The sequence below is a fragment of the Danio aesculapii genome, chromosome 7 (genome assembly GCF_903798145.1).
Source record: "Danio aesculapii chromosome 7, fDanAes4.1, whole genome shotgun sequence".
NCBI classification, from domain to species: Eukaryota; Metazoa; Chordata; class Actinopteri; order Cypriniformes; family Danionidae; genus Danio; species Danio aesculapii.
This window is the reverse complement of record NC_079441.1, coordinates 51,365,125-51,390,445: the sequence shown is the minus strand read 5'-3', so window position 1 is coordinate 51,390,445 and position 25,321 is coordinate 51,365,125. Positions and strand designations below refer to the sequence as shown.

The 25,321-nt window shown below is 36.7% G+C and overlaps 1 protein-coding gene across 1 annotated transcript in view; it reads right to left on the bottom strand.

Annotated features, from left to right (window-relative positions):
- col4a6 (collagen, type IV, alpha 6) overlaps window positions 1-25,321 on the bottom strand; it is a 173,237-nt gene that overhangs the window by 53,953 nt on the left and 93,963 nt on the right. The window contains 3 exon segments of the mRNA XM_056462133.1: window positions 904-1,020; window positions 1,106-1,150; window positions 1,344-1,478. Coding sequence (XP_056318108.1) covers window positions 904-1,020; window positions 1,106-1,150; window positions 1,344-1,478 — 297 coding nt within the window.

The following is a 25,321-nucleotide window of genomic DNA, read 5'->3' as shown; positions in this document are numbered from 1 at the left end:
ACACAATTCATGGATCAGTTTCTTCCTCCATTTCACAAGTGTAAATAGCTTAAGTGAGATTAAAATGGCTTCTTCCTTGTTTTCTCTAGCTTAGAAATTATGTGTTTAATTGTGTTTTGTTACTTGTAACCGCTGGTACTGTACCTGGTTAACTCTTTGTATTCTCATATCACGTCTAAGACCACATTAAAAATGCTGCGTGTGCCACTTTGTTTACGGATTTAAATGTGTTTGTGAGCTAGAGATCCACTGCCGTTTGTAATTGCTATGGCCACCGTCAGCTGTTCCTAAAAAAACGTGCGGTGAACAAGTTTCAAAATAGTTCAGTTTTTGCCACTTCTGAATGTGTGTCACTGTTTTTACTTATGGTTAAGAAAAGTGCAATATGCTGGTGTTTAACTGCATTGCTTTAATGCTCTCCTGCATTAGGCTCACACATACACTCTGCACTCTGACTACTTGTTGATAAGCTGTGCTGGGCATTTCTATTTGTCTCATGCTGAACCCAGTCAACCACTCATAACAAACTGGGTCATCGGACCAATCAGCGCAGATTAGCATCGCGCTAAGGAGAGGTTTGGGAGCAAATGAATCACTGAACAAACCATATGGGAGTTGTTGGGATAATTAGGTAAAGATAAATGCATATTATAAGACAATGAAAGTGTTTTGACCTTGCATGCATATCAGCCTGTTGTTGGAGACCCCCAAAACCAAAATATGACATTTTAATGCATAATAGGGGCTGTTTAAATAAAACACATGTGATCCGAAAAACTTATTTTCCAATGTTGCTATAAAAACTGAGAAGCTAGCTTCTACTTTATTAGTTGAATCTGCTATTATTATTAATATTAAATATTCAGAAATATTCTTCAAATGCAAACAAAGCCTATAACTTACTCGAGAACCAGGAATACCAGAATACCCATCAAGGCCCCTGTCACCGGTGTCCCCTTGTGTGCCATTACACCCGTCCAGACCTGGAGGCCCCCTGGGCCCCTCCTGACCAGGGTGTCCCTGCATAAAAAAGTAAAAGACAGCTTAATGAATAATTTTCAGAAAAGAGTGAAGCTACATTAGGAGACAACAACTATATACTCACAGGAACACCATCATTACCAGGATAACCAGGAACACCCATTGGACCCTGTCAGAATATACGTAAAACACATGAAAAGGCCTTTTCCACTATTTTATGTACTACACACTGATTCCTGTATTTGGACCCAATACGATCATGCATGTGCTTATGTAAACATCCCATTACATTCAGTCATTTTTCATCAAATAAAAAATGAAATCTGCAACAGAAGTCCACTCATGTGCCACATTAAGCTGACCTTATCTCCATTTGGTCCAGAAGGCCCTTTACGTCCTATATGGCCCTGCTCTCCTTTTGGCCCAACTGGTCCCGGGCCCCCATAGAAACCCTCAGGACCACTGCTCCCCACTGGTCCAAGTTCTCCCGGTTGCCCCTAGATGGCGACAAAGATAGACAGAAGAATTAGAAGTCATCAATGAGTCGCTTTTTAATCCAGTTTTCATTTGTAAGGTTTAGAAAATAACATCTGTGTAAATGCAGCACAAACCCTTTTATAAAATTATCTTGAGGTTTCTGTCTGCACTGGGTAACACATACAAACAAACCTACAATTAGATTAGATTTTTACTACTCGTCCAACATTGCTGATATTTGTCTTTTTTAGAGTAAAATCTGAAAAAAATGACACATGAAATAAAACAAAGTTGCATAATCTGTAATATTTATTTTGCCAGTGTGTACACCGGTCAAAAGTTTGGGGTCAGTTTTTTTTTTATTTATTAATTTTATTTATTTATTTAAATAAAATTACTCTGTTCATCAAGGCAGAATTTATTAAATGTAAAAAAAAATTCAATTGTTAAATAAGTATTTATTAAATATTTATTTATTAGTTTCAAATTAAATTATTGCTCCAGTCATTATTGCTTTTATTACTATTACCATTATTATTTTTATTATTATTATTATTATTAATAATAATAATAATAATAATAATAATAATAATAATAATAATAATAATAATAATAATAATAATAATAAATATTAGAGTGATTCTGAGGGATCATGTGACTCTGAAGACTTAAGTAATGAATGAATGATAAACTACCGTTGAACAGTTATTTTATAGTGCAGTAACATTTCACTATTTTACAATGTGTACTGTATTTTTAATGAAGTAAATGCAGCCTTGGTGAGCAGGAGAAGCTTATTTTAAAACATATAAAAATCATACTGATCCCAAACTTTTGACCGGCGTGTGTATGACTGTCAAATTCCACTGTAATGCTCAATACTGACCAAAAGGTGGCAACACAGTCCAGCATTTTATTTTGACACAGGTAATCACTGTACATTGAGAACAGAATTGCTGATTGCTTGTTACAAGCAAAGAGTGAGTAAGTGATGACAGAAATGTCATTTTTGGGTGAATTATCCCTTCAAGATGGTAACGCAGTTTTACATTTGTAATGCTGTGTTCACTCATTTATGGAATTGGAGATCTGTTAGAAGTGCTGTTTGCTTTTCAAAAAAATGTGATTACCTCAAATCTGTGATCATTTGACCATTTCCTCAGTCCATGTAAGCTATGTAATAACATAAAAAAATATGGAATAATGTATGAAGTAACATCTGGAAACATCAGTAAAAAGGTTGTGCTGAATTGTAGCTCACCATTATGCAGCTATCATAATTTTATAGCCTTGTTATTTTTGCAGAGTACTGCAAAAGGTGGCAGTTGTGATAAGACACATGACATAGGCTTTTATACCGTCAGCTAAACACTGTTACAGTTCAAGCATCTTTAATTCTGTCATTTATATCTGCTCTGGCAGCATTTGATTTTTATTGAAATTTATAGTAGTTTGAACCAATAAATTGTATATAAAATAAAACATCTGTATAATGACAAACAAGAAAAACACTTTTTTTGTTTTTGTTTGTTGTTTTTGTTTTAACTCTAATTTACTTGACCATCCCTGTTAAATTCCCTTTATTAATCTGGGGTCGCCACAGTGGAATGAACCACCAACTTTTACAGCCTATGTTTTACACAGCGGATACCCTTCCAGCTGCAACCCATCACTAGGGCCAGACGGAATCTGCGGACGTTTTTTGCTATTTCTGCGCAGAATTTTGGTAAAAATCTGCAGATTACTGCGGAATTATTTTGGGAGTTTCCTAACGAAAACCTTAATATGTGAAATAAAAAATAGTATCTTTTAACTTTTATTTAATGTTTAAAATGCAAATCCAATTAGATCCACTTAATTTGGTAAACAAAGCATATCTCTCATATAAAATATCTACGAAAAGGCGGAAATATTACTGTACAAACTGCATTGTACATAAATCAGATGAACATTTTCATATTAGTCAATAATATTACTGTAATTAATTAAAAAAACTGAATAAATATAAATTTACACACACAAAAGTAAATAAGCAGAATTAATGATGGGCCAAAAATCTGCACGTGCAGATTCCGTGTGTGGGCCTACCCATCACTGAGAAACATATACACTCTCATTCACACACATACATACGGACAATCTAGCACACCCAATTCACCTATACCATTTGTTTTTGGACTTGTCAGGGAAACCGGAGCACCCAGAGGAAACCCACATGAACACAGGGCGAATATGCAAACTTCACACAGAAGCGTCAACTGACCCAGCTGAGGCTTGAACCCGTGACCTTCTTGCTGTGAGGCGAATGTGCTACCCACTGTACCACCATGCAGCCAACTGTTAATTAACTGATATTTATTACAGTGAACTTACTTCAAAGTGCCAGTAGTGGTTTATCAAACCAGTTTGTGTTTTGTTCTTCTCTTGAACACATAAGAAGATCCCTAACCTGATTTCATCAGATAGAACATGTTCCTGGACTAACATTCTGGAACAACATTCCAATCAGCCAATCAGAATTAATGGATATTTTTACCGTTTATGTTAAGTTTAGGCTTAAGGTTAGGTTTATTCACTTCTACATGATTGTTATCCAACTATTATTCCCCTCTGATTTTGGGAATAATTCACAGTTATGGTTGTGTTTAGGGGTAGGGAATAGGTATGGATTACATTTTCCAACAAAAATGATGTTCCAGGATCAACAAAGATGTTAATCCCAGATTGCATCGTACTTGACAAATACATGATGTGCTAAGAAGATATTTTGAAGAATGGTGGAAACTGGTAATCATCAACTTCCATAGTATTTGATGTTCTATAGATTTCAATGCTACCGGTTTTCAACATTCTTCAGTATAACTTTGTTTGTACCGTATATTAAACAACAACAGAACTCAAACTAGTTTGGAGCAAGTCAATGGGTGAGTAAATAATGACAGAATTTTCATTATTGGGTGAGCTATCTCTTTAATTGAATTACAGTCACAACAATAAAAATCCTGTATGCATTCCCCTCAATTAGTTTTCATCTGTGTGATAACTGTTCATTTGTCATAGGAATTAATACAGCAAAATGGTGAAAAGAATACATAAAAGACAGTAGAAAGTACAGATGTTTCAAAGCAACTAACATAGCTGCGAGGTTTTTTGAAGGAAGTTCTTCTTAAACATTTAATATGGTTTCATTTTATCCTTCAAGCTATTCCTCTGACAGTGATGGAGTGGAAAGGAATGTGTAACTTCTTGCCTACAACAGCCATAAGCAGCTCAGCTTTTAATCTGAGGCTAAACCTGATGTGCAGTCTCGGTTTGAGGTTTAAAAGTGGTTGGCATTGGGAAACCACCAGAAATTAGTCATGGTCTGAGTGTAGTTGAGCAATATACTAGCAGTATAATGATCAAACATCTCTCAGCAGTTACTGAATGCTATCAGTCTTGTGAAAACCGTTTCTTTTTTCTCAACACATATGCCCAATATACCCAGATGTTTTCAGTAAAGGGCAGTCAAACAAGAAAACAAGCAATGAATGCATAAACTCACTTGGTGGAGTGACCCAGGTAATTGTAGGACTAGATGGCCTTGCAGGATGACAATTAATCTGCTAAAAAGACCAAGCGGTAAACTTAAATCATATTTTCATTATGGCTTGGATGTGAAGGGAGCTTCTGAGCATCAAACAGAGCACAATAACAACTTAGCAACTGCATAGTAATGGGCTAATAAGCATTGGAGGTTTTGCACAAGAAAAACTTTTTCATAATTCCTAGAACTATCCGAGGAAGTACCTGCTTTTTTGGCATGTTCCAACCGCAGTAATTGGGAATGAATTTACTTCTTGGAACACCATTTGGGCGTACAAAATTAGTACAATTTGTGTAAAACCTAGCACAACAGGAACTAAATGACAAAGTGTATGTTAATTTAGAATCTTAACGATATTCTTTAAAGTTTGGGTTTCTTTAATTAAGCTAAAATGGCACACATTGACGTGCCAATATTTCATAGGTCCTTACAGGTGTGCAAAATGTAAAAAAAAAATGCTATATGGAAACTTGCATGAGATCGTGTATATTTACATCTATTTAGACGTTGCGTGTAATCCTGAAGATTGCTTAGCTTGTTGACAAATCCCTCAGACTGATAAGATTTAGATCCTGTGATAGTAATAAACACTTAGCGAGCTGTCTATTAGCAATTAAAAAAACGCAATTTGATTTCCATCATGTATACAAACGTAACTATTCACAAATTAAATTATAATATGTTTATTAACTTACACCTATAGGATCAGCTGTGGAGGCCATCTTGTGGTCAGATGGGCATTGAGTGTACATTGGTTCGACAGATGTGGCCACTGAGAATGCGCGAGTGGATGAACGTGACCACACACAATGCTGCAGTACTGCGTGGTACAGCATAGAATGGTCTAACACAAGCAAAGGCATGACCAGCAGGGGGCAGTTAGAGTATGTAACGCAAGCAAGCGCAAGATTCAATAAATATCCTATTCAAATACATTAAAAATTATATTTCAAAACTCCTCCGTTGTTTACTGTTTTTAGAAAATATTCTTTCGGATAGGCCTTTGTGAAATGAAAGTTCAAAATGGCTTAAAACGGTTTACATTATTTTTATTATTCTGTATATGCCTGAATTGTTTAGCTTTTGTTTGTTTTATATTGCTTTATTTATTTACTGTTTTTTATTATTCTGATATTTGTAATTCTTTAATGATTTTAATACAGCTTAGGCTATTTTATCAGACACTATTAAGCTTACAAAAGTAGACAAGTAACTTTTAAAGTTTTATGTCTTTCTGTTGTATTCATATTTGAATAAAAATATGTATTCATTATCTCCAAAATAAAGAAAGAAACCCAGCTGATTGCGGCATAGACGGAGCTGTGAAGTGAGAGCTCTTTCACCTGCGCGTGTTTCATGCGCAAACACACCTTTTAAATGTGACAAAAACTCTCGACAACTGAAAGTTGCTGGCTGCTGTGTCTTTGATATGGTGTAAAGATTTTTATGCATAATTGAAACAACAAGGAGGATGCAGCAATATCATTTATTAATTTAAAACTACTTTATTATTTTATGCAACACCTTTAAATTTAAAAGGGAAACATAAGAGCGACCTTAAGCAAAAAAAAAAGACTCCTAGCCTATAAGGTGTTTTATGGAATATCTTAAACTGACCAGTAGCTATGGGTTTTTTTCATATTTATTTATTATAGCGATGGAACTTGTGACCTTAGTTGGCTACCGATGGTATTCAGAAATGCACCCCTGGGCGGGTTGTTTGATTTGGGGGGCATTCGCTCGCACTGGCCCAACAATGGAAAAATGAAAAGGCAGCCTTTGCTGCTGAAGCCCAGCACATGTCAAATTGCAGTACTGTGCGTGAAGAAACACACAATCTCTGTGGCCACATCTGTACACTTGTTATTGCAGTGTATCGTGGGATTGATTGAGTGCGCTAACTGTGTCCCAAACGACACACCATGCACTTATCCACAATGTATTTATGCACTTACACACTCAACAGCATAGGATATGTTTGTACTGTTGTCCCAAATGGAAGACTAATGTTTTTTTTACTAAGCGGAAATACAAACCGTTTACAATACCAAATAATACCTTCCATCAGTATAACCACATTCACCATCGGCAGGTGCTATAATCACTCGTAGGAGAATACTGCTTTTACAATTCAAAATAGATAATCCAACATGTGCGCCCAAAAGCTCCACCTCTTCCGCTACTTGAGCAAAGCAGCGAGTGGCTGTTAAGTGCGTGAAGTAAAACTTCATTTTAATGGCTGGATAAGTGCATTAGTTAATGTGCACTTATTATTTTTAGAGTTTTCAGTGTGAATGCACTGCTTACACTATTTATACTACAGAATAGTGTATAAGTGTGCAATTTGGGACACATCTAATGTGTTTCAGACACCACTAGAAATGACTGCTCCCTCAAATAGTGCACTATTTATGTGTGCTGATTTCATTCACAGCCCTTGATTAGCCTTTCTTAGAATAGTTTAGTGTATTTAATTAGCTCTGAAGTTAGCAAGGAAGCATGACCTCCAGGAACAAAACTGCTGCCTTTGTCAATAGCAACATGCATTTTCTTAAGCAAACATACCTGAACTGTGTTCCAAATGCACCAGTCAAGCAGAAGCCCACCCCCCATAAAAAAAAAAAAAACACAAAAGCATTCATTCATGTATTCATTTCCTTTGGCTTAGTCCCTTTATCATCAATAGAATGAATCGCAAACATATATCCAGCATATGTTTTACACAGCGGATGCCTTTCCAGCTGCAACCCAGCACTGGGAAAACTTAAGCATTCTTCTCTCCAACATTTCAGGCACTTCAAGACTCAAATCCTTCCTCCACATTCCTTTTAATAAGGCTTAATCCTGCATGCACCAATATTAACAACACCATGAAGATGGAAAAAGTGACTTCCAGCCACATTAACACGCACTAGACTAATTCGTTTGTGGCACAAATCTGCCCCCTCACAATGAACACAATGGAAGTCATTCTGCCCTTCTAAGCCACCCATCTTTCTCGCCTGGCTAGTAAACGAGCACCTCACTTCCTGTCGGGACGACCAGCAGAATCCATGAGCCAACAGATTCCCCCAACTCAGCCCTGTTGGCTCTGAGGATTTGGTAGGACGCATTGTTCGGGGGCAGCGAGGCTCAGGCGTGATTTTACCTGTCGCGCCATGTGTTCATCGGGAGTGGTGATGGAAGCAGCACTAGGAAACACATCAAAAAGGGGCAGGGTGCGGACTGAGCGATTAAGCCTTGATAACCAAATTTCTGAGTGCACCATTCCGCATGTAGAAGCGAAAGACGCAGCAGTGCCAAGCAGACGGCAGTGAAAACACACACACACACTGACTCAGCAGTCTCTTCTTGTCCGCTAATGTAATGTATAAATGAGTCATGCTGTGTTTAAGTGTGCATGCGACTTTTAAAAACAGATGGATGATGGTTTAATCATTTTGCAGAATCATTCATTCAATTTGTGGGACCTCTATTTTTACATATCTACCTGGTTTGGAAAATATTTGTCTGGCTTGTTTGTTTTAAGCAGTTTAATGTAAATAATTATTTGTGCTTCTTTACTTCATCATTACATTTGTGTATTAACACACTATACGTGTATATATAACATGGAGAAGTTTGTTGTGACATTATACAGTCAAAAGACTACAAAACATGGTGATACTTTACAATAACAGTACATGGATAATAATGTGTTAATATGTAAACTAAATATTACTTTAATTTGGACTAATAATGAGTTAATGCATGCCCTAATCATGAACTAACTTTAACTACAACATTAGTCACATGAGTTCATGTGTGAATAACGGCTACCCTCATTACTAGTTAGTACATGTTGTTAATTAATGCATTAATTAACATTTTAGTTTAAGCTAAATGTAACCAACATGAACTCATGAGCTGTTAATGTATAATTATGACATGACTTTACTTAGAGGGACACATAACCATTAACTTATCCTTAACTACTCATGAACTCCTGTGTTTAAACTGTTCATGTTGATGTTGACAGACCACTTTTCTATTGTTACTCAGTGTAAACGCACTAGACGGACATCTATAAGGAGTTCATGAGTGGTTAATAATGGGTTAATGGTGATGTGCCCCTCCAAGTAAAGTCATGAAATAATCAACACAGGCTCATAGTGAAAACGTAGCCCTGCGTACGTTTTTGGAGACAGCGAATTACGTAGGCGGAGGTAAGTATGGCTGCATTTCATTTCTTTAAACAAACGCTACGAGGCGGTCTGTAGTTGTTCCTTTTCGTGCTTACCAGCTTACCGCTTACCTCCGTATGGACGGCATTCCGGCTGCAACCAGATTGTCCCGTTAGCGCGCCACGTATGTTGGCGGATTTGAGATGCAAAGAGGAGTTGACCACGAAGACGGGGGTGCGAATCCGGTGAAGAGCGGTTCCAGAAAGCAGGTAAGACAAAAACAGAATCCAAAATATAAATCAAACAAGTGAAATAGCAGGGTGAGAATGTGGTAAAATCTGAAAACGTGGTAAAAAAATTAGACGAGGGCTTTTATTTTTTTGGATTGCTTTTGAAACGTGTTGGTTGGGTTTAGGGAAGTGGGTGGGCGGGTCAATCAATAAAATTGGTTGGGTTTAGGGAAGGGGGAGTGTGGGTCATCCGATCGTTCGCTCAGTCAGTCAGAAAGACAGGAGAATATCAGGCGCGAATGGCACTCGCGAGGGAAATTTGAGATCTCAAAAAGCATACACAGCGACCTCTGGCGGATTCGCGAGAACAAAAACTGCAGAAAAACCGCCGCCGGGACGTATTTCGCGGTCTCCAGAGATGTCCGTGGAGGTACGTTTTCAGAATGAGCCTGGGTTTGAAATAATTATACATTAAACAGACCCCCTAGTTTTTCACTGCAGGGAAAAAGTTAAACGAAAACATTTATCAATAATACCATCCATACATGTAAAGCATCAATAATAACCTTTAATTCGGTCACGTCCAGCGGCTGTCAACCAATTTCCATCTGTTCCATTGCTCCAACTTTCTTTTGCAGTCTGAAGCGCGTCAAACGCACAAAATGCCAAATTCGCGCCACAGGATGTCTATATCTTATCTTTGCTGTGACCACATTTAAATCACTTGTGCTTCATCTGCGTCTGCTTTCTGCACAGGCTGAAAACTCACCCCCGCCCTCTATTCCATGTAATGTATTGTAATGATTGTGAGGGCGCAGGTGAGACATCATTTTTTTTGAGAGACACTTAAATACATCACGTGCGCTGCCTATGCAACATCTATAAGTCATGTAAAACAATAAATTGCAAACTGAAATAAATATAATTTGATTATATGGTTAGAAATCAGATGTTTTATGAGATTTTTTGTGATTATTTTAGGAATTAATTAGGAATTTTGCAGGATCGCAAAAAATTTCGACTTTTTGTTGATTTTGCATTGTATTCAGTGATCACAGAATTGTGAAAAACTAGGGGGTCTGATTAACATATCATGAGTTTGTGATGGTTAAATTAAGCATAAACTAATTTGGTAATTAACACATTAATAGATAAACAATCATGTACTAACAAGTAATTAAGGTAGCCATTATTTACAGATAAACTCTTGTGACTCGTGTTGTAGTGAAAATTAGTTCATGATTAGCAGATGCATTAACTCATTATTAATTCAGAATAAAGTAATGTTTAGCTTACATATTTACACATTATTATTCATGTACTGTTATTGTAAAGCATTACCCAAAACTTATCTATTAATTTGAAAAAATAAATAAATATAATAACATAACAAATGTGACAATGACTATTCAAGTCCACGTTACCCTACATTTTTTTCCAACTAAGTTGCTTGTAGAATCTGAATCTGATTTGACAAAGCTGTAAATATGAAACCAAACACAATAAAAATCACAATTTTCATTTAAATCAGACACCATTAAACAGCTATAAATGATCGGAGAAAATGTGTGGTTTTACCATGACAAAAACACTTTGACATATTACAAATTATGAACTGTGTGTATGTAATAACAATGCTGGCGGCATAGAATGAAAAGGATTAGGAGTGAGCGATATATTACATGCATTACAAAGTGTTTTGAAATCTACCAGCATAAAAGTAATAATTCAATTGTGTCACCTCATATCAGATTATACATCCATCATCAGATACCAACATCCTTATAGGTTCAGCCCTTTAGCATATACTACTCCTGTATGAAGGCACAGAATTTTATGATGAATTTAACACACACAACTGTTACATATTTTAACAACATACATTTTTGAACTGGTACTGACATATGGTCTCCAATAGGGGGCAGTATAATTTACACAGACAAAATCTAAGATTCATGAACAGACAGTGTGGTTAATAACTAGGAAATGTTTTAATTACTTCAACCTAAAGGTCAAGACATCACCCTAGGGGTCAGACATTAATAGGGACAAAGACCTATTTGCATTAATAGGGTTAGCCATTTGCAAAGCTCTTTATTACATAGATGGTTCCATGATAGTTTGTAGAACCTTTCCACTGCAGAAAGTGTTTTTGTAGTGGAAAATGGTTCCTATAGGTTGTTTCACGTCATTTGACGTCATTGATGATGTGTGAAATTCAGATGGACGACAGGAAGTGATTCTTCTACATAGGAATTGCTATCAAAAAATAAAATGTTTCAGTTTTATGTGGTTATAAAATTGTTTAAATCGGCCAAAAAAAATGCTGAACAGCTTTTTTTAGACTTCCAAAAGTTTTTGCTCATAAAGGGGAAAAAGTTCAAGAAACAGGCTGAAAAACAGAAGAAAAGCCAGCATGTAATAAACATTTACTCAATACATCCATGTGTACAAACTCTTTTTGAACGCAATCATTCGTTTGACAGCACTAATAAAGATTAAATACAGGCCTAGCTATGTGGATAAATATGTCAGTGTGTTATGTAAAAATCAGATACAAACACCACCACACCACATACAAAGGATACAAATCCAGGGGAATATAAGTAATGTACCCTGCCATTTAATCTCTGCATTGACATCTCTGTCTTGTTTTGCAATAATCAAGTCTTTACTGGTGTTTCGGCGGAATAAACAATCGCAACATTAACGTCTATATGCGCAGCAGCTGTGAATGTTTGTTGATGGTAAGTTCTCCGACAAAACAAATAAAATGCAACCCTTACAACAAAACAAGATGGTTATTATTGTGGAGAACTGTTTCTCCCTTACAAAAAAAATAAATAATAATAATGCAGACTATGTGTCCACGCTTTTGTATGCTTTCATCTGATATTTTGTGATGTCTGGAAGATCTGAATAGGGAAAACAATTGTAATTTATAATAAATATGTTTTGAACCACAGAGTAAAGTGTACAACTCTTGGTAATGAATGCTACCAAATGCTGTAACATAGTAAACTGATAAACTGTAATAAACACTATAACTATAGAGTAAACTCTGCTGCAATGATATAGCGTAGACCTGAAGCCTATTGAATAATTTGTTTATTACTACAATTGTATTGTACCACAGCAACAATATCTGTGTAATATCTGTAACAATAACGGCAACTACTACGACAGTTTAATTCAAGTAATTATCTATATTATGCTTCCACACTCTATAGTACTTACAATAGTATTTTTCATGTAACGTAATAGCTTATACAGTATCCACCACCTCAATGACAGGCAAATATATTTTAGTTCAGTAGAAAACCTGTCCCTCTTCATGATATAAGGATCATGCCCAACATATGTTCTTATTTTTTATTTATATCTCCTTAGAAATATTGTATAAATCGCAAAAATACGGACTTTCCACTATGCCTCCCATTCAGTTTTTTACTGCCTGCCCTCCATCTGAATCTCGCAAGTCACCAGAACCACGTGACTGAAAACAACCTATTAAGTTTTAGATTTTCATTAAAATGTTCTTTGGAATAATAAAATGGCTTTTTAAATAAATGTTTACTGAAAGGTTCTTGAGGAAATGGAAGTGATTCTTCTAATGACATTGCTGCTTAAAGCTAGAAAGCAGATGCTAATTATGTGTGTGTTTCATTCTAATATTGTTATTTTATTAAAATAAGAATGCATGTCAGCATCAACTACTTTTCCACGTTCCTCTGAATTTGTGTGCCTCTGTTGTCTAGCAAATTTCTGCAAACAATAACATAACTTTACTTCAGACATGTCTTTCAAACAGGCGAAAAAGGTTTGCCTGCAAAAAGGTTATTAGTCCCGGCTTGGTCAGTTGGCATTTCTGTGCGGAGTTTGCATGTTCTCCCCGTGTTGGCGTGGGTTTCCTCCGGGTGCTCCGGTTTCCCCCACAGTCCAAACACATGCGCTATAGGTGAATTGAATAAACTAAATTGGCTATAATGTCTGAGTGTGAATGAGTGTATGGGTGTTGGGTTGCAGCTTGAAAGACATCCGCTGTGTAAAACATATGCTGAATAAGTTGGCGGTTCATTCCACTGTGGCGATCCCTGATGAATAAAGAGACTAAGCTGAAGGAAACTGAATGAATGAATGAATGTCTTTCAAACTTTCAGTAACTACATTATCATTGCAGCACTCCTCTGTGCACCTCTGGTGGGGCAGTATAATAACTTGTGCACAATTATAGACTATATTACTGAAAAATATTGTATTTTTAGAGTAATGATTACATAAAAATATCATGACAGACATTATTCATTCATTCAGTCATTCATTTTCATCAGTTTTTCTGGGGCCAGGTCATAATGGCAGCAGCCTTAGGAGAGAACCCCAGACTTCCCTCTTCCTAGACACTTCCTCCAGCTCCTCAGAGGGGATCCCAAGCTGTTCCCAGGCCAGCCGAGAGTCCCTGCAGCACATCCTGGGTCTTTCCAGAGGCCTTCTCCCGGTGGGACTTGCCTGGAACACCTATCTAGGTAGGCGCCCAGGAGGCATTCGAAACAGATGTCCGAGCCACCTCAGATGACTTTTCTCGATGTGGTGAGATAGGTGAGAGTAGGAACATAGATTGACTAGTAAATCGAGAGATTTGCCTTTCGGCTGAGCTTCTTCTTTGCCACAACAAACCAACGAGCTGCTGCACCAATCCGCCTGTAGATCTCATGTACCATGCTTCTCTCACTCGTGAACAAACCCCCAAAATACTTGAACTTCTTCACCTGGGGTAAGGACTTGGAGTTGACAAACCACCAAGGCTTCGGACTTGGAGGTGCTGATTCTCATCCCAGCTACATCACACTAAGCACCAAATCGCCACAGTGCATGGTGAAGGTCCATGTTTGATGAAGCCAACAAATCAACATCATCTGCGAATAACAGAGATGAAATCCTGTGGTCCCCGAACATGAGCCCCTCCGGCCCAAGGCTGCGCATAAAAATTCTGTCCATAAAAGTTATGAACACAATTGGTGACAATGGGCAGCCCTGCCAGAGTCCAATATGCACTGGAAACAAGTCTGACTTATTGCCTGCAATGCAATCCAAACTCCTGCTCTGTTCATACAGAGACGAGACAGCCCTTAACAGGGTGCCTCTGACCCTATACTCCCAGAGCACCTTTCACAGAATGCCAGAATCCTTAATGCTAAAATTTTGATAGAAACTTTGAATGTCCATTCTAGTAGTTCTAGAATTCTAATAGTTCAAGTGTTAAACCACCTTTTGAAGCAATATTTTTTAATGTGTGGGTCTTCCTAAAAAGGAAAAAAAACTTTATTTCATTTCATTTCAGATTATTTTGTGCGGCAGAATTACAGCTAGGATGAAGAACACACAAACAAACAGGAAGTCAAAATCATTTACATCTAAACGTAACATTTTCAGTCTTGTTAGTCTAATCTCAAAACTCAAATACACTTGGTCAATCCAAACAAGCACAGGCTGTTTACACTGTGTTGGTGAACAGTTCTTGATCAACACGTAACATCTGGGTGTTCACGGAAAGTAAGTTTACATGCACTTTTAAAATGCCTGAACACATGCCAGTCTAATGTATTTCATAGTTAATGTGATTGTAGTTTCATCCGGCATGTGTATTATGTTATTTAAGCGACATCTGGCCTCGGCATTGAGCACTTTGAAAAAAGGAAGTAACCAAAAACTACGCTGAAATATGATTAGAACTGCATGTAAACGAACAGGAAACCACTATGGATTACGTCCCTCAAGCATGTCTCTCTCTAGTCAAGCTGTTTAGATAAATGGGCTGTAGCCTAAACACATGGCTCACGTTTGCTTAGATTGTGGTTGTTTTTGAGGCATATCCCCTCTAAAAGGAGACCCAAAGATGGAAAGATTAAACAGACAACAAAAAGGTGAATAAAACAGCAGGTCAGTGTGAGTTTTATGTAATTTTTTCTTTATCTTTATGCTGTAAAAGTGAAAATACAGTCATGTTGTTTTAAACTAAAAGGACTGCAAATATTCTTTAAATATGCTTCAACTGTGTGTATGAGTGTATATATATATATATATATATATATATATATATATATATATATATATATATATATAACATTTTTTCAGCACATTTCTAAACACAATAGTTTTAATTACTCATTTCTAATAAATTATTTCTTTTATCTTTGCCATGATGACAGTAAATAATGTTTGACTAGTTATTTTGAGGACACTTCTATTCAGCTTGAAGTGACATTTAAAGGATTAACTAGGTTAATTATGTTAACTAGGCAGCTTAGGGTAATTAGCAAGTCATTGTATAACGACGGTTTGTTCTGTAGACTATCAAAACAAAATATATAGCTTAAAGGGCCTAAAATTTTTTTACCTAAAATGGTTAAAATATTTAAAAAAGAAAAAAAGGGGGGCTTATAATTCTGACTTCAACTGTATATATACATAAAACGTGCATATACACCTATAGATTACTCAATCATGTTTATATGTATATGCGAGTGTGTATAGATGAATTACTGCTTTGTAAACACTCAGGATGCGCGCGCAGCGAGGTTGCAGAAAAAAAAAAAACGGGAGTGCTAGCATTTACAGCAAGGGAATGACATCCGATGCGGTACAGAGTTTGTTGTTGTATTAGAGATAAGTTATATTGATTACACATTATATACATTATTTACATAATGCTTTTAGCATATTATAACAGCTTGTCACCCAGTGATAAGCACAGTTATTCGGCAAATTAACGTTAAAGTGAGCGGCGTTCGTCTGACAGGTCCATTTGCAATAGAACCCTCCCACTGGACATTGGATAAGACGAAATGGCCAAGCATCCAGCCCGAAATATACAACTATCTCATTGAAGCTCCAAGTGATTTTACAAGAAAGAAGTTAAAGGCCTACAAGTCTTTGGATGCCTACAATACAAAAACGAGTTATGTGCCTGAGTCGAGCATTTTTAATTAGGTCCTCATTACATTCAACTATTTGGATGGCTGTTAGCCAAAGACGTCTGCGGTTGGCATTAAAAGCAGTGTGGTGTATGGTAAAATTTAAGTTTTCCATTTTTTTGACTTTCAATTTTGGCATCCTGACATGTTTGCTATAGGGTATATGTCGAGCTAGTGTGTTTCCCATACTGATAAACTTCCGGTGACCTGTTATTGTGAGTTTTTTTTCCATTTTATACGGTCCCTTTTACAGCATCAATGTTGTTATGTAATTCAAATACAATCAGTTAAACAGACTTTGGCATTCATTTAGTTGCTCAAGCGTAAAACGAGCCAAAAAAAGCCATTTACTCGCATGCGCCCGTCAGAATCGGCAGGCTAACGCTGAAACTCCATTGAATATACTGGGGTAAAATAAATGCTCATATTATAAAGACATGGTGGGGAAAAATGTTATTTAATGCAGTGCTTCTTGTACAAGAGACCCACTTTATTTCTGATATCACTTAGCCAGTGGAGATCGCTGATTTTTAAAGAAAACAGACCTTAAAGAGCCCATATTATGGGTTTTTGAAAATGCCCTTCCATGTAGTGTGTAACACAGCTCTAAGTGAAGTGAAATATCCAGCTAAGGCTTAAATCTGTAAGTGTACAGTGTTTAAAACTATTGATTCATCTATAAAAGAGTCGACTCATAGTGCTTCAAACGAGTCGTCTTGATAACGAGTCATTAGGTGTTTCGTGATGACGCAGCTACGAAACACAAGTAGTTGCACGCGCAAACCCGGGAGATTTGAAACCTGCGGTCTCACACACACACACACACAGACAAACACCGGTCGAATGAAGTCACGCTGTGCAGATGGATATTATGGACAGTCTAATCAAAGATGAAACATCAGCAATATAGCCTAGCCTTGAGCAGTTCTGAGTGCTTCTGAAAACTATATGCTTTCAAAGAAGACTTCTTCAGTTTGTTAAAGGAAGGATCAGTATAGACTGTCAGAACATGGATCAGTGCATCATGAATCAGTTTCTTCCCCCATTTCACCAGTGTAAGTACGTGCGATTAAAATTATTGCCTCGTTTACTCTAGCTTGCAAATTATGTATTTAGTTGTGTTTTGTTACTTGTAACCGCGTGTGCTGTATCAGGTTAACTCGTTAAAGCCACGTTGAAAACGCGACGCGTGCCGCTTTGATTACGGATCGTCAGCTGTTTACACACATGCAACGGTCAAGTTTCTAAATATTTCAGCTCAGGTTCGAGGTGAGGTGTCTAAATTGCACCCAGCAAGCTGAACTGGCGATCTAGGCATGTGTGTCGTGTCCTCGGGTAGGAGTAACGTGTGTGTGTGTGTGTGTCTCCTCGTGTGTGTAACGCACGGGTATTCGCGGATATAACTGAGCGCCGCGCCCTCTCAATTCAGCCGCTCCTCTATGGACGCGCCGGCCCTGTGTGTGTATGTGTCTCCTCGTGTGTGTAACGCACGGGTATTCGCGGATATAACTGAGCGCCGCGCAGCGCCCTCTCTATTCAGCCACTCCTCTATGGACGCGCCGGCCCTGTGTGTGTGTGTGTGTGTCTCCTCGAGTGTGTAACGCACAGGTATTCGCGGATATAACTGAGCGCCGCGCCCTCTCTATTCAGCCGCTCCTCTATGGACGCGCAGGCCCTGTGTGTGTGTGTGTGTGTGTGTGAAAAGAGCTTGGAGACTGTGACAGGCTATATCTCCTCGCCAGTTCTTGGACTTTTTGCTCAATAAAATAGTTAGTCGTCAGTATTTTCTAGTCCATTGTCTGTATTTACATTCACCCACTGGCAGCCAAAATCCACTATGAAGCGTGTGTGCACTGTGACTACTTTTATATTGTTGATTAGCTGCTGGGCATTTCACTCTGTCTCGCGCTGAAGCCTTGTCTGTGTCGACCAATCGCAGCAGGCTGTCATCGGTCCAATCAGCGCAGATTATTTTCACGCTGAGGACGGGTTTGGGAACAAATGAATCGCTGAACGATTCATATGGGAGTCGCTGGGATAATTAGGTAAAAATAAATGCAGATTATAAGACCATCAAAGTGTTTTTTTTACCTTGCATGCATATTAGACTGTTGTTGGAGACCCTTACAACCTAAATATGACCCTATTTCATGTATAATATGGGCTCTTTAAACGCGCCGATTTTGCATTGGCATACAATTTACCGGAAACGATTAACCCAGGTTACTGGCAAATTAAAAGTCCCATTAGCATGCTTCAGCATATACCCATTGCAACCGGTCTTTTTTTGCAACTGGTATGCGCGGTTGAACCGTGTGACATCATGCGTGACGTAGGTTGGTAATTCCCCTATAGGTGTGTTTATATACATTTATGTATGTGCATGTGTTAATGTGGGCGTATATGCAAGGATCGAGTTCATATGAACAGTATTGTGGGTGTATGCATGCAAGTTTATATGTATATATGCAAGTATTATGTATGTTGTTTTAAACTTCCAATAGTATAGGTGCATATGCGAGTAATCTATAGGTGTATATGCACATGTTTTATGTATGTTTTGCCATGTAAGCTAATTTTATTTTAATCCAACACAGCGCCTCATATGTAACGGTTCACAAAAGTTACAGTTCGGTTCGATATGACACAGTGGTGTCGCGGTTCGGTATGTTTTCAATACACCAAAAAATAAAAAAAATTAAAAAAGGCATAGAATACCTTTTATTTTGACTTTATTATTTATTTAAACCAACATCATAAAAGTATGATCTTGTTTTTTTTTCTTTTACTTTAACCTCCTTTATACCCAGAACCAAAAAGCTCATAAAAAATGAAATGTAATATTGTAGTAGTTAAACAAATAGCAAGAAAAGAACAATTTTGTTTTTATATGTAACTCAGTTTCAATCAATTTTAAATTTTTTTATTTTATTTTCAGCTTGCTTGATGTGACTGTCACCTGCTGTTTGAGTGGACCTGATAGTAGGAATTATTGTCTGACTCCTGAAGGAATAATGTAACAGGGTTTTGCATTTAACATTTTCTTAATACCTGAATTTTCCACTACTGAGTATAGACTCATATCCACAGCTATAAAAGTACCTATCGCCTCTGTGATTTGTTTTCCGTGTTTCTAGTTTTCGTCTAGTTTCAGTTATTGACACATGATGTCAGTGTAAATGAGTTGACATGTTCAAAGTATTGCCACTAATGTAGCTTACTGTCCTGTAGCAGAAGCGACATGTTGTTTTTTTATTCACCACTCGCTTGACATCACCCTCATAACTTACAGGGAAACCAAAGTGCCCAAGAACCCAAATGCCAGACCTGTAGGATTGCATTAAAGTTACTAGCCATTTTGCAACGAGCTAGTGCAGCGTATGTCTGACTGGGGTATCTTTTATCTTTTCAGATATTAGTTTGAATCGTTCAGTTATGCATACCAAACCAAAAGTCAATACAAATACGCATATTGTTACACCCATATATATCCCACCTCAATAGCACCATAAGTAATAAAGCATGCAGAAAGCAACACAGTATGAACACAATAAGTACATATTTGTTTTTTATGTCACGTAAAAACACTTTATATTAAATGGGACCAATGCTTCAAAAAGTTTACAAAGACATCAAAAAAGTAATCCATAAGAATCTTCCAGAAGTCTTCTAAAGAGATGGTCACTTTTTGGAGGAATTTGGGGTCAACAATTTCAATTGTATGGCAGTAACCAGAGTTTAAAATTAACTTTTTTACTTATTTTATCTAATGGACAATTTGTCAAGTGGACCTTTAAGTTACCAGTCATATTAATTTAGCAATTTAGATATATTTAATATACTTTATGTGAGCTTTAATATTCAGTAGGTTTGCTAAATCTGCAGAGATTGCATATACTTTGCCAGAAAATCAAGAGAACATAATTTGAGACAGCCATCAATCCAAATTGGCAACAAATTTGACAGTGACGTAGTTTACATGGAGATCAGTAGTCGAATTATTTGCCTTAATCTGAATAGGACAATAATATGATTAAGGTGTTTACATGAGTTGCTTTTTGATTGTTCCTTTCATGATCCTGTTTTACATGTTATAGCACATAATTCGATTAATGTCATCGCATTACTGCGCTATTCACATTTCCTCCAGAGTTTCACGTAATTTCAGCTGTTTCATTTTAACTTCGTCGACTTTAACTGCAGTTTGACACTTTCACTTTCATCCAGAAACATTTCATGCATGCCCCTGTGACAAACGAGATATTGATGCGAGTATGAACTGCTGGAAGAGTGTTGTTTTAATGGAATTTGATACTGCATGCCGTATGGAGGAAAAAACCTCAGCATTTCATGATGCAGGTGTCTGTGGTCCTAGGTGCAGAGAATAGTGTCAAACAGCCAAGTGTGTGGATTATCTTGACGCAAAATGTGGCAAAAATCCTACATGATGGTAATAGTTTGAAGCGGTGTTTACATGTGTGTACTGCACTTCAATAATGCCACTAAAATCAGCATACTCCACATATCCTAATCCGATTTCTGCTTAGTTTGATTATGATTTATTCTGATTAATTTAATCAAAAATCATGGTTTACATGGTAGACCTAATTGTATTAAAATTAGATTATTGGTGTTCATGTAAACATGCTCATTGTCACCTGCCACAGTTGATTTTTACCCATACTTGGCAGTTCAATTTCAAACCTAGCGACCTAAAAATGGTGGGCAACTCACCCTGAGTAAAATGTGAAAAAGATTATGTCACACAAGTATATTTAGTAAATTTCCTACCATAAATATTTCACATTAGTAATATGGATTGCTAAGAACTTGAGTCAGACAATTTTAATGGAACTTTTTCCAGTAACTTTCAGATTCCAGATTTTCAAACATCTCAGCCAAATATTGTCCTGTTCTAACATCAATGAAAAGCTCATTTACAGTATACAGTATGCAATGTAAAAATCTCAATTAAAAAATAAATTAATAAAAATGGTGCTGGTTTTGTGGTCTAGTTACAAATACTGACAAACCAAAAAGTTGGTTTAAATGCGGTCCTATACATCGAATAGTAAAAAACATAAAAATAACAGCAAGTGGGGTTTATTATCATTATTTTGCCCAAAACTTTGTTGAAATGATCCAGCATTTTCTTAGAATGTAAGAGTACAGTTCTCGTTAACTTCTCAGCATTCCTGGATTCCTGTAACTAATGGCTCGGTGTACCATAGACCAAACATTAAGGGAACGTTAAAGGGGTAAATATCTTCACTTGTGTTCCGACTAATGAAAATGGGTCTGGAACGTTCTCCAAATGCAAAACATCTCCAAGTCTCATCACTGCTGAAGTAAGGCTGGAGGTGCTTTAAGAGTGGACAGACTGAGTCAGGGTAGCTAAAGTGGTTGCACATGCTCAGCAAACATGAAAGCCAGTGTTGCTTTTCTTTGGCTGCCCTTAACCCAACCATTATGTCAGCATCCTGCAACCTCTGACCTCTCTGGAAGAGGATGTTATTGGTCCAAACCAGACCAGTATGGGTGTCTATTATTGTTGGGTGCCTGACCAAAGAAGAACACACTTTTAAGACGGCTCATCATGATGACTGATGTTTGTCTTTAAGGAGGGCTATGAGACAGCTGGAAACAGATGCTTTGGGAATGGCCTCATGCAGGCAGGTGTATTCATTTATTGTCTGAGAACTACAAAAGAAACACTTTGCTTGAATCCCCCCTGATTTCTGAGACATAACATGCTTTATTTCATTGGAATTCATTTTTGAAACAGAAACACGTTTCCAGTTATGAAATTAGTCAAAGATGATCACTAGAAAGTTCAAATATACATATAACTTTTTACTAAATCATCATAATTATGACATTATCACTTATTATCATTATCAAGTCAATTCATAGAGATAATTCAAAATACACTAGTGTTGCTCTCTACTAAAGAATATCCTAGTTATTACTGAACTGTAGATTACTAGCAATTACTGGCAGGATATTTTATGAAGCAAAATTATTTCTTTCATGTATATTGGGAGACAATTGGGTTTCAGGGACAATGAGGAATGTTACATCCAACATTGTTATATCCTGACGGCACACGCACATTGCATTAATGTCTTTTTGATGTGCGTGTTTACATCTGGAAGACGTATATATTTTTACAGCGCTTGCTCATCTGCAATACATCTTAGAGACATCTCGTTTTTGATGTTAAAGGGATAGTTCACCCCAAATAAAAATGCTCTCACAATTTTTTTTTCTCACCCTCAAGTGGTTATAAAGTTTGTCTTTAAGATGTTTATGATTTCGAATGTTCATAAAACAGACCTTTTGAAGATGTTTATTAAATGTTTGTAAACAGCAGATGCTTTCCAGGCTAAAAGCTCACTTAAAAAGTCTTGCGGATGTATGTGTGCTAATACACACATACACACACACACAGTACATTACATTTACCCTTAATAGCATTATAATAAGCATTTAATATATAAATTGAGCTGCAGTGACACTGACAAATGTTTATGATTACAAATGTGTCAGAAAATCCAGTATAGGATCTGTTGGAGGATGCCATGATGAAATGCCTTGTAAAGTTAATATAACCATAAATTTAAACCTTTTTTCCAATAATTTTCTATTACAGTGGAAGAAATGGCAGCTGAAAACTTAAAGTATATCTAAATGGAAATGTATAATAAAAAAAAAAAAATTATATCAGATGCGTTCAGAGTTCAGATGCAAAAGCCCCTAAACATCACTTCCGCCAAAAATGAGCTAATGACATTGAGGGAATGCTTTAGGCATGTACTGTAGTACATGTTCAACAAATAGTTTTGCCTCAAATCATCTAAATCACAGCATCAGCACATTCAGAAATAACCGTCTGTTGGCAAAAGCCTCTAAACGTAAAAGCCGCTATGTCCCGAAAACCAATCAGAAGGCGCGAATTGAATCAATTAAACTGGCTTTTTATGAGGAGACTGTTCTATTCAGATTCAGATTTAGATTTTAAAAGATGGAGATTGATGAACTGGACGAGCCTGTCCGACTGTGAATGGCAAATAAAAAAACATCCCTTACCTCAAAACTCTGTGCATTATAAGCTAAAGAAAATATAATGTACAGTCGAAAGTGTAACATACAATCATAGTTTTTTTGTTTTTTTTTCGCAGCGAAGCTACTTTGAATGAGTCTGATTTACTATACAGTTAATTATTAAACCCCCTTTGATTTTTTTTCTTTTTTTAAATATTTCACAAATGATGTTTAACATTCATTCATTTATTAATTTTCTTTTCGGCTTAGTCCCTTTATTAATCCAGGGTTGCCACAGCGGAATGAACTGCCAACTTATCCAGCACACGTTTCACAGAGCGGATGCCCTTCCAGCCACAACTCATCTCTGGGAAACATCCATACACACTCATACACTACGGACAATTTAGCTTACCCAATTCACCTGTACCACATGTCTTTGGACTGTGGGGGAAACCGGAGCATCCGGAGGAAACCCATGCGAATGCAGGGAGAACATGCAAACTCCACACAGAAGCACCAACTGACCCAGTCGAGGCTCGAACCAGCGACCTTCTTGCTGTGAGACGACAGCACTACCTACTGCGCCACTGTGTCGCCCCATGATGTTTAACAGAGCAAGAAAATTTTCACAGTACGTCTGATATTATTATTTCTTCTGAAGAAAGTCTTATTTGTTTTATTTCGGCTAGAATAAAAGCAGTTTTTAATTTTTAAAAAAACATTTTAAGGTCAAAATTATTAGCCCCTTTAAGCTATATATTTTTTTTCGATAGTCAGAACAAACCATCATTATTATTATCTGCCTAGTTAACCTAATTAACCTAGTTAAGCCTTTAAATGTTACTTTAATCTGTATAGAAGTGTCTTGAAAAATATCTAGTAAAATATTATTTACTGTCATCATGGCAAAGATAAAATAAATCAGTTATTAGAAATGAGTAATTAAAACTATTGTGTTTAGAAATGTGTTGAAAAAAATCTCTCCGTTGAACAGAAATTGGGGAAAAAAAATAAACATGGAGCTAATAATACAGGGGGCTAATAATTCTGACTTAAACTGTACATTAAACAGCAACTCCATTTCACGAAAGACGAAAGTTAAACAAAATGCTTTTCTTTTCACATGGATGAGAATATACTCGAATATATATGTATATATAAATAATCTCAATATTTTTAACACATCCATAATTATGTGTTGGCACAGAGTCCACCTCTTTCTTGACTCCAATAGGTGCATTTAGATGTTTTTGCAAAAAAAAAAACACAAGTGGATTAAGCTGGTTTTGACGCAAATTAAAATCTACCTTGTTAAAAACTAAAGAATTGTGTAAAGTGACATTTATGGAAAAAAGCTATTTTATTTACCACCTAATAACCTTATCATTCGTTACCTATAAAATAAAACGTAATATGCTTATTTACAAGAAAAGAGGTCAAATGGATTTAGAGGGTTTTATATCTAAACCAGAGGTGCCCAAAGTAGGGCCAGAGGGTCAAATCTGGCCCGTGGTAACCTTTGGTTTGGCCCGCCATCCCATCTGAAAAGAGAGGGAGAATGTTGATTGGGGCGAATACCTTTGACAGAGATCGTCATTTCCAAGTTACCCTAACCTTTTGTTTCTTTGTTTTATTGTGGAGCTAATAAAAAGCCAACTAAAATTAAATGTTGTAAATGAATCAGACTTTTTTAATGTAAATACTGTCACTTGACTGATGGAGGACAATGCACAAGACATCGGCAAGCAAATCAAGGCAAAGACAGGAACAGCTCGACTAGTGTATTCAGCATTGATCTCTATTGTGTTATAAATGGGATTTATGTTTATACTATAATAAGTTCATTAGAAAATATAAAAAATTATA